This window comes from Oncorhynchus mykiss, chromosome 19, assembly GCF_057628025.1.
Source record: "Oncorhynchus mykiss isolate SJ-2025 chromosome 19, ASM5762802v1, whole genome shotgun sequence".
In the NCBI taxonomy this organism is placed as follows: domain Eukaryota; kingdom Metazoa; phylum Chordata; class Actinopteri; order Salmoniformes; family Salmonidae; genus Oncorhynchus; species Oncorhynchus mykiss.
The window spans coordinates 54141086-54152169 of NC_143040.1; the positions used below are offsets into that span (position 1 = coordinate 54141086).

Below are 11084 nucleotides of genomic sequence, written 5' to 3' on the forward strand. Positions count from 1 at the left end.
TTCTTCAAAGTAGCCACCCTTTGCCTTGATGACAGCTTTGCACACTCAGCATTCTCTCAATCAGCTTCATGAGGTAGTCACATGGAATGCATTTCAATTAACAGGTGTGTCTTGTTAAGATGTAATTTGTGGAATGTCGTTCTTTCTTAATGCATTTGAGACAATCAGTTGTGTTGTCACAAGGTTGGGGTGGTACACAGAAGATAGCCCTATTTGGTAAAAGACCAAGTCCATATTATGGCAAGAAATTTCAGCACAAACAAATGCTTCACAGAGTTCAAGTAACAGACACATCTCAACATCAACTGTTCAGAGGAGATTGTGTGAATAAGGCCTTCATTGTCGAATTGCTGCAAAGAAACCACTACTAAAGGACACCAATAAGAAGAAGGGACTTGCTTGGGCGAAGAAACATGAGCAATGGACATTAGACTGGTGGAAGTCTGTCCTTTGGTCTGAGGAGTCCAAATTTGAGATTTGTAGTTCCAACCATTGTGTCTTTGTGAGACGCAGAATAGGTAAACGGATGATCTCCGCATGTGTAGTTCCCACCGTGAAGCACGGAGGAGGAGGTGTGGGGGTGCTTTGCTGGTGACACTGTCAGTGATTTATTTAGAATTCAAGGCACACTTAACCAGCATGGCTACCACAGCATTCTGCAGCGATACGCCATTCCAATCTGGATTGCGCTTAGTGGGACTATCATTTGTTTTCAACAGGACAATGACCCAACACACCTGCAGGCTGTGTAAGGGCTATTTGACAAGAAGGAGAGTGATGGAGTGACCTGGTTTGGGATGAGTTGGACCGCAGAGTGAAAGAAAGCAGCCAAAAAGTGCTCAGCATATGTGTGAACTCCTTCAAGACTGTTGGGTAAGCATTCCAGGTGATGCTGGTTGAGAGAATGCCAAGAGTGTGCAAAGCTGTCATCAAGGCAAAGGGTGGCTTTTAAAGGATGGCTACTAAAATATATTTTGATTTGTTGGTTACTACATGATTCCATATGTGTTAATTCATAGTGTGGAATAAGTAGATGTGTCCAAACGTTTGACTGGTACTATATATACACTACCGTTCAAAAGTTTGGGTCACTTAGAAATGTCCTTGTTTTTGAAAGAAAAGCTATTTTTTTGTCCATTTATATGACATGAAATTGATCAGAATACAGTGTAGACATTGTTAATGTTGTAAATTACTATTGTAGCTGGAAACGGTAGATTTTTTTAATGGAATATCTACATAAGCATACAGAGGCCCATTATCAGCAACTATCACTCCTGTGTTTCAATGGCACGTTGTGTTAGCTAATCCAAGTTGATCATTTTAAAAGGCTAGTTGGTCATTAGAAAACCCTTTTGCAATTATGTTAGCACAGCTGAAAACTGTTATTCTGTCACGTTCTGACCTTAGTTCCTTTGTTTTGTCTTTGTTTTAGTATGGTCAGGGCGTGAGTTGGGGTGGGCAGTCTATGTTATTTTTTCTATCATTTGGTATTTCTGTATTTGGCCTGAAATGGTTCTCAATCAGAGGCAGCTGTCAATCGTTGTCCCTGATTGAGAACCATACTTAGGCAGCCTGTTTTCACCCTTGATTTGTGGGTGATTATTTTCTGTTCTGTGTTTTGCTGCACTGTTCTGGGCTGTTAGTTGTTTGTCGTTTTATTGTTTTTGTTCGAGTGTTCAGTATTTGAATTAAATACAATATGGACACCTACCACGCTGCGCATTGGTCCTCACCTTCTTCAACCCACGACGAACGTTACATATTCTGAAGCAATAAAACTGGCCTTCTTTAGACTAGAATACGTGGACAACTACAAATACCTAGGTGTCTGGCTAGACTGTAAACTCTCCTTCCAGACTCATATCGAACATCTCCAATCCAAAATCAAATCTAGAATCGGCTTTCTATTTCGCAACAAAGCCTCCTTCGCTCACGCCGCCAAACTTACCTTAGTAAAACTGACTGTCCTACCGATCCTCGACTTCGGCGACGTCATCTACAAAATAGCTTCCAATACTCTACTCAGCAAACTGGATGTAGTCTATCACAGTGCCATCCGTTTTGTTTTCCAAAGCGCCTTATACCACCCACCACTGTGACCTGTATGCTCTAGTCTGCTCTAGTTGGCTGGCCCTCGCTACATATTCGTCACCATATTTGTCACCTGGCTCCAGGTCATCTATAATTCTATGCTAGGTAAAGCTCTGCCTTATCTCAGGTCACTGGTCACGATAACAACACCCACCCGTAGCACGCGCTCCAGCAGGTATATCTCACTGGTCATCCCCAAAGCCAACACCTCCTTTGGCCACCTTTCCTTCCAGTTCTCTGCTGCTAGTGACTGCAACGAATTGCAAAAATCGCTGAAGCTAGAGACTTACATTTCCCTCACTAAATTTAAACATCAGCTATCTGAGCAGCTAACCGATCGCTACAGCTGTACATAGTCCATCTGTAATTAGCCCACCCAATCTACCTACCTCATCCCCATATTGTTTTTATTTACTTTGCTGCTCTTTTGCACACCAGTATCACCACTTACACACCATCATCTGCTCATCTATCACTCCAGTGTTCATCTGCTAAATTGTAATTACTTTGCTACTATGGCCTATTTATTGCCTTTTCATGCCGTTTGCACACACTGTATATAGACTTTCTTTTTTTCTATTGTGTTATTGACTGTACGCTTGTTTATTCCATGTGTAACTCTGTGTTGTTGTTTCTGTCGCACTGCTTTGCGTTATCTTGGCCAGGTCGCAGTTGTATATTAGAACTTGTTCTCAACTAGCTTACCTGGTTAAATAAAGGTGAGGTATATATTTATATTTTTTAATTTAAAAAATCTATAGTTGAGTATCTGGAGCATCAGCATTTATGGGTTTGATTACAGGCTCAAAATGGCCAGAAACAAAGATCTTTCTTCTGAAACTCGTCAGTCTGTTCTTGTTCTGAGAAATGAAGACTATTCCATGCGAGACATTGCCAAGAAACTGAAGATCTGGTACAAAGCTGTGTACTACTCCCTTCACAGAACACTGCAAATTGTCTCTAACCAGAATAGAAAGAGTGGGAGGTCCCGGTGCACAACTGAGCAAGAGGACAAGTGTCTAGTTTGAGAAATGGATGCCTCACAAGTCCTCAACTGGCAGCTTCATTAAATAGTATCCGCAAAACACCAGTCTCAACGTCAACAGCGAAGAGATGACTCCGGGATGGTGGCCTTCTAGGCAGAGTTGCAAAGAAAAAGCTATATCTCAGACTGGCCAATAAAAAGAAAAGGTTAAAATCGATAAAATATCACAGATATGCCTTTTTCATGTGACTAATGCAGACGGGCAAATGCAAAAATGAGCTGTGCACACACATTATGATGAACATCTGGGAAAGCAGTACAATGAGACAACGTTGGTGGGAAGCTCAGGAGACAATGACACTCATGGTACACTGTGGGCCTATGCGCCCTTCCACAAGTATGGCTTCATATTGCTGGTGTCGGCAACCTTTTTCATGTGGAGTGCCAATTTAGGTCTACAATTGATCCTACTTTTCGAAAGATTAGAGTGCCAGTTATAAATTTCATATAAGCATTGTAATCTTCCTAACTGCCCAAAAAATGTTTAACTGCCCACCAACGGAATAATTATATTTGCCTTTATTTTTATTGACATCAAACAAGTTTTATATTAACATGTGGACGTGAGAGACAGGGCTCCTCCCAATGCAGCCGCTGTTCGAGATATGGGGGGAATTCATTACGCCGAATCTGTTGCAAAACGTTTCTTGAACAGAAGCTAACAGAACGAAACGGGGCGGGACCTACCTGAATGTGTCCAATAGAAACAACTGTTTGAACTAATAATCATGCCTACTGCGGTCCGTGCGTCCTGACATCACGGAGACATTGATATGGCAATACTACTCTTGGAAACATTATAGTCTGTTTCGGACGGACAGCATAAGCAACATCATGTCGTTTAGCTGGTCAGCAAAAGACCACAAGAGTTATACAAATCCGCCCTCCAACCCAACCCAAGGGCTGAAGCGGCCACGGAACGAAACAGGGAACAAAGTGACAGTAGTGCTCGGTGCGCAATGGGGAGATGAAGGCAAAGGAAAAGTCGTCGATTTATTGGCGACTGAGTCTGACCTTGTTTGCAGATGTCAGGTAATATCGTGTGTATATGATACGATATAAATGCAACGTTCACATACTTGAACTGACAAAAGTTATATCATCATGTCATTGAATTATAAGCATGGTTGCTGTAAAATTCATGGTGAGTCTTTAGCAAATCGTGTGTCCAACAAATCGGAATCAGTGACTGTCACTGTAGCATATTGAACTACAGTGTGACCGGTGTGGGGTAGGCATTGGAAAATGGTTGAAATAGCACATTGTTTTTTGCCCTAAATGTTCTGTTATGTGATGTCCTCGAGGTTATAAGGTGAATTTAGGATCAATAAAGTTCCGTTGTGTTTTCTATTTTATCATTGCAGGAAATTGGTTTAGATTGAATTGTTTAAAGAATTTAAAAAATCCTTGGTGGACTATTACCCGTTCTTCAATTTCAACTGAATTTGTATTTATTGACTTGACTGGAGTTTAAATTAAACTTTTCAAATTGGAATGCTATTGACTGGTTATTTGTCTCTTCTTACGACATGATCATTACAAGCATATTCTCTCAACTGGGGATCCATACCTCACACATCACTAAATTGTATCTATCTGAAGACCAATACAGTAAAATGCTCAAACAGACCAAAGTACCAACATACGGCAAAAAGCTAAATTCACACAGTACTGCTGGGGGAAGGAAGCATTAGAGCACAATTAGACCAATACTCACAGAATTACAAAGGGTTATTGATATCATAAACAGTCATAAACTATTATACTATATAGAGCTTGACCTCCTTAATGAAGATGATGTCAATAATGACACTTAGGCAATGTTTCTTAAGGTCAAAGTTTCTCTTTGACCAGCAAAGAAAAGCAAAACTTGCTCATAAATCATTTATTGGGGGACTAACAGTGTAAAGTCCATTACACAATTGTTGTGTTGTACTCTCCATTGACAGTAGGTCACAGCACTGAGCACTCTGTGGACTTCTTCAGCCAGCCCCACCCACTGGGCTGGTGCAGGGTCACATTCCCAGTGTGACTTGACATTTAGAAGGCCAGGTCTTAGCCGGGGAGACGGAGTGTAGGGTCTGGCAGCCAAGTCTGTTAAAATGGTTGTTAGGGGGTAGCTTTGTGACAAGGAGGGGGCTTAGACTCCATTACACACGGACTAAAATAAGATTCTACATTTGCTCTGGATGCATGGCCAGTGGATGTCCTGACAGTTTTATGTTCATGTTCTGCTGACCCTTTTTGCAAAACAGCCATAAATCAAATCAATAACTGTCCTTTGGTGAAATCAAGCTGCTTGACTCTGGTGACAGTTGGAGGTTTGCTAAACACAATCTTGTTTTGATCTTCTAGGGTGGTAACAATGCAGGCCACACAGTGGTAGTGGAAGGCACAGAGTATGACTTCCACCTTCTCCCCAGTGGAATTATCAACCCCAAAAGCACATGTGTCATTGGTGAGTGTCTACTCTTTATCCCCATTTCCACTAATTCCAGTAGGCAATGGTCAGTATGCTCTTATCTAGCATATGTTCCCTTGTAGGTAATGGCGTAGTCATACACCTACCAGGTTTGTTTGAGGAGGCGGAGAACAATGAGAAGAAAGGTAAATTAAATATTTTTAGAATAACAGTCAATGCTGTAGTTGTCAAGTGACGCGGAAGCCATTACATTACTTTTTTTCTCAATTCTCTGACCAGGTCTCAAAGGCTGGGAGAAGAGACTAATAGTCTCTGACAGAGCTCACCTTGGTATGTGTGTATTTTTCTGGTTTCACAAATGAAGCGAAGATGTATACAGAATATGTGATATTTTTATCTGCATAATGTACTAAGTATACAAAACATTAAGAACACCTTCTCTTTCCATGAGATAGACTGACTAGGTGAATCCAGGTAAAAGCTATGATCCCACTTCAATCAATGTAGATGAAGGGGAGGAGACAGGTTAAAGAAGGATTTTTAAGCCTTGAGACAATTGCGACATGGATCATGTTTGTGTGCAATTCAGAGGGTGACTGGGCCAGACAAAAGATTTAAAGGAAAAGTACATCTTTGGGTATTTGTTTCATTAGTCCATTGTTGACTTAGTCCCAAAATGTTTTGCTTGTCACCAATCAAGTTTTCAAGATATATAACTTAAAAAATACAGAAATCATCCCCGTATGATGCATTTTGCATTATATGATGCTGAATTTTGAAAAATACCAAATTAAGCATACAGGAATGATTTCTGTATTTTGCAACTCAATATTAGAAGGTGTTCCTAATGTTTGGTATACTCGGTGTATATTTGTGTATTGTGCTTGGAGAAAGGATGACATTTATTTTGCTTTTATCTTTCAACAGTGTTTGATTTCCATCAGGTTGTGGATGGAATTCAGGAGACCCAGAGACAAGCAACAGAGGGAAAGATGTAAGGGTAGGGAAGGCAATGGTTGCTTACATAAAGGTAGAGAGTACAATGGCTCATTGTCAATAGAAATCCCAGGACTTCAGTCAATCACTTTCACAGCTGATGTAAAATTGCAAATGCTACTTTGTAATCCCCTCAACTAAAACAGGTGTGTTTTTATCATGACAGAATTGGAACAACCAAGAAAGGCATTGGACCCACCTATGCCAGCAAGGCATCTCGCATAGGACTGCGTGTCTGTGACCTGCTGGGAGACTTCAAGGAGTTCTCTACCAAGTATGCTTACTGACAGACAGGACACAATATAAGCATCTAAACCTGACATACAATAAACATTTTGAGAGTCCAACAGTATATGGTTGTAGCTGTCTCAAGACTTTACTCTTTAACTAAATTGACCCACTAAAGTGAAAGGTAATAGAGATTGAGATGATTTGGGAGTTTCTTTCAGATTCAAGAACCTTGTCGAACAGTACCAGTCCATGTACTCATCCCTGACAGTTGATACTGAAAGTCAGCTGAAAAAACTGAAGGTATGTGGTAAATCCCCTCTGAATGAATAGTCATGGGCTACAGATATATTAGATCTATGATACTTCTTGTTGTCTTGTACTGTGCAGGAGTATGGAGAGAGGTTGCGGCCGATGGTTCGGGATGGAGTCTATTACATGTACGAGGCTCTTCATGGACCCCCAAAGAAAATTCTGGTGGAAGGGGCCAACGCTGCCCTCCTCGACATTGACTTTGGTAAGAAATGTCATGGTCCCATTGCAGACTGTTCTAAAAAATAAATAGAGTCCGCACACTCCTAAGCTCCAACGTGGGCCTTTATTCACAAACAAACAATCTTACATTAAGGATCGTGCCAATGATAAGATGGATAAGAAAGTGTGATGGTTACATGGACAACTCATCTGTATGTACATTTATTTCCACTTTCTCTCTTCCCTTTAGGCACATATCCTTTTGTGACCTCATCAAACTGCACCGTTGGTGGGGCATGCACTGGTCTTGGCATCCCTCCCCTGAATATTGGTGAAGTGTATGGTGTATCAAAGGCCTACACCACCAGGGTGGGAATTGGTGCCTTCCCCACAGAACAACTCAATGTAAGAGCTCATTCATCTATATGGACATTCTTGACTCTCTCAATAAGGAGATTCTATTGTAACGATTAAAGATGAACAGCCATAGCAAGACTTGAACCGGTGACCTTGAGTGAGAGAGTACACTATCACCTGTGCCATGAAGGTGAAGACCTCTTAGCAGAGGTTGTAGTGCATTTACATACAGGAAGGGTTAGTAGTTTGATATATACAGTTTGTTTGGACATGTTCTTTTCTTTTGAGGTACAAGTTGAGTTGGATATGTATAGTAAACCTAGTGTTTAAGATCATATGACTCTCACACATGTAGGAAGCCTGGTATCAAAAGGCGCTGCCTCTGTGGCCAGCTGTCAGATTGTGTGAGAGGCCTGTTACAACACTCTTCAGCTCTCATGCTGATCACATGTTCAAGGCCTAAATTTAGGCCAGAGTCAGGGTTCAAGATAGACATACTGTCTGGTCTGGGGTTATGTAACCTAACATGAGAACTGTCCATGGGGTTTCTGGTCAACGTGTTTCAGCTTGATCCCTCACTCCAACTGTAAATGTATTGCTTTACTAAGCTTTTACTGAAATCAATCACATTTATTTTATAAAGCCCTTATACAGATACCCAGTCTAAAACCCCAAAGAGCAAGCGATGCAGATGTAGAAGCACAGTGGCTAGGAAAAACTAGGAAGAAACCTTTTGTAAGAGTACATGGTCATTAAGGCCAGATCGTTCTTCAAGATTTTCAAATGTTCATAGATGACCAGCAGGGTCAAATAATAATCACAGTGGTTATAGAGGGTGCAACAGATCAGGAGTAAATGTCAGTTGGCTTTTCATAGCCGAGCACTCAGAGGTCATTGAACAGGTCAGGGTTTCATAGCTGTAGGCAAAACCACATGAACTGGATCAGCAGCACGACCAGGTGGACTGAGGATGGGGACAGCCAGTAGTTGTCAGGCCAGATAGTTCTGAGGCATGGTCCTAGGGCTCAGGTCCTCCGGGGGGGGGGGAGACAGAGAGAGGAGAGAGAAAGAGAGAAATAGAGGGAGCATACCTAAGATCACACAGAGCACCATATCAGACAGGATAATTAAAACAGATGGGACAGACTGACCCTAGCCCCCTGCACATAAACTATTACAGAATAGATACTGGGGACTGATAATGTGACTCCGTCCAAAGTTACCTCTGGACAGGGCCAACCAGGCAGGATGTTCCCCCCCCCACTTTGCCAAAGCACAGCCCCCACACCACCAACATTATATCAACAGACCACTAACTAACTTCCCTAAGACAAGGATGAGTATAGCCCACAAAGATCTCCCCCACCGCACAAGTGTTTATTTTTAATACTTTTTTGTAATAAAAACTATTAAGACTGGTGACCATAAGTGGACAACACAGAAGTATTTGACTATTGATCAATCAAATGATCTATTCTAAACTGAGTGGGTTTTGTGCAGGTGACAGGTGAGCTGCTGCAGACAAGGGGTCATGAGGTGGGCGTGACCACAGGCAGGAAACGTCGCTGTGGCTGGCTGGACCTGGTCATCCTGAGATACGCTCACATGATCAATGGCTTCACTGCGTGAGTGGATATGACTGAAAGGCAGGCTGCCAAATCTTAACTCTTTTTGAATATCCCCTACTCTTTACTACATTGACATTCCACATGTTAGTCATTTAGCAGACACTCTTATCCAGTGAGACTTACAGTTAGTGCATTCATTTTATGATAGCTAGGTGGGACAATCACATATCTCAGTCATAGTAAGTATATTTTTTCTAAATAAAGTAACTATCAGCAAAGTCAGTGCTAGTAGGGGAGAAAAAAGTCAGGGGCGAGTGTTAGTTCACAAAAGGCAAGTTATTTTATTTGTTATTTCTTTATCTGCGCTGTTCAATGTGCTGTATCTGTCTGTGACTGCTCCTCTGAATGTAACTCTTGTAGTAGTTTTCATCTCTTTCCTGAAATGTGTTAAACAAATAACATTGCTTCCTTAAAGCATTGCTTTGACAAAACTTGACATCCTTGATGTGCTGGATGAGATCAAAGTAGGAGTGGCCTACAAAATCAATGGCAAAAGAATTCCCCATTTCCCAGGTATGCTCTCTAAATTCGATTCAAAAGTACTGTACCAAACTAGGCCTACCCTGTAAAATAGACATGTATAGAATTCATGAAGTATTATCTATACAAAAACATTTCATTTCTCCTCTGATTTATGATCTTCATCCTTCACTCACATAGCTGACATGGAGCTGTTGCACAAAGTGGAGGTAGAGTATGAGACCTTCCCCGGCTGGAAGAGTGACACGTCTGCAGCCAGGAAGTGGATTAATCTCCCCCAGAAGGCTCAGAACTACATCCGCTTTGTGGAGAACCACATTGGAGTACCCAGTAAGTTACATATAGGATAGAGGGTGTTCCTGCTGACCCAAACTGATAACAAAATAAAGCCTTCTTATTGGACAAGTATGCCTATAGGTCGTAGTAGTAGTACCTCCTCCATTTCAAAACATTTTCTTCAGTTGCATGTCTACTGAACATGACCCAGTTTTAACCATACCATAGTCCAGCATACTATTACTGACCCCTATATAGGAAACTGAAGAGCCAACTGAGTACCAGGGACATGGCTTAAATGTGCCAGTAAGGGGCACTATTGTCTATATCATAACTAGTACCCAGTTCTGCAAAGATGATACTTGTCTAGTGCAAATGTTTTGGGGATGTGTTCATGTTTTTTGAAATGTCCTTTGTCATTTCTCTCTACAGTTAAGTGGGTCGGTGTAGGAAAGTCCAGAGAGTGCATGATCCAGATGTTCTAGAGAGTTTACATCCTCTCTCCTCAAGATGGACGCACAAAGATATGGCATGATGTGACATATGTTTGCAACCCCCAAACTGTCTAATATTGGGTAAAAAAAACAAACTAATACCCAACAGATTTGTGTAGCTTTGAAACAATGTTGACTGGTAATGTTGGTAACTTTACATCTATCTATGCAGTGCTTCTCATCAGTAAGTTGCCTTGTGATGATGTCGGCCAGAAAGTCCTATTAATGACCAAGGAGTAAATCTTACCTTGTGCCACACAACAAACATGAAAGATAAAAACACATCCAATAACTGTTCCTCCTGTGTAACCTTACCTGCCTTACATCTACTGTTTCAGTCTTCTTTACTCATTTATCACACCAGCAGACTACACATATTTTGTATCAACCAGCTGTTTGTTTGCACATGTTTAGGAGTGAAACAGTGTGATAAATAATTGTCATTTTGTAGTAGGCTAATATGGAATTTGATATGTCTTTGCTAGCTACAATTTCATAAGCAAGACCTAACAAAGCATGAGTAAATGAGATGCTGCCTCACTGGAAGCTTTAAAATAAAACTTATATGATAACTTGGTATTTTTACATTT

The 11084-nt window shown here is 41.1% G+C and overlaps 1 protein-coding gene across 1 annotated transcript; it reads left to right on the plus strand.

Annotated features, from left to right (window-relative positions):
- Positions 1–3906: 3906 nt before the first annotated feature.
- On the plus strand, positions 3907–11066 carry LOC110497967 (adenylosuccinate synthetase isozyme 1 C). The gene is made up of 13 exons (XM_021574457.3): positions 3907–4171; positions 5495–5597; positions 5684–5746; positions 5841–5891; positions 6489–6555; positions 6724–6831; positions 7007–7088; positions 7176–7302; positions 7510–7664; positions 9117–9241; positions 9660–9757; positions 9905–10054; positions 10433–11066. Exons 1-13 carry the CDS (start codon positions 3974–3976, stop codon positions 10483–10485), a joined length of 1380 nt encoding a protein of 459 aa, XP_021430132.3. The 5' UTR covers positions 3907–3973; the 3' UTR covers positions 10486–11066.
- Positions 11067–11084: the final 18 nt, after the last annotated feature.

Bases quoted from the DNA above. Each gene is read 5' to 3' on its own strand.
- LOC110497967 (XM_021574457.3), top strand. From the start codon at position 3,974: ATGTCGTTTAGCTGGTCAGCAAAAGACCACAAGAGTTATACAAATCCG. The intron at 7,089-7,175 runs GTATGTGGTAAA...TGTACTGTGCAG, and splicing joins GTCAGCTGAAAAAACTGAAG to GAGTATGGAGAGAGGTTGCG. The intron at 10,055-10,432 runs GTAAGTTACATA...TTCTCTCTACAG, and splicing joins GAACCACATTGGAGTACCCA to TTAAGTGGGTCGGTGTAGGA.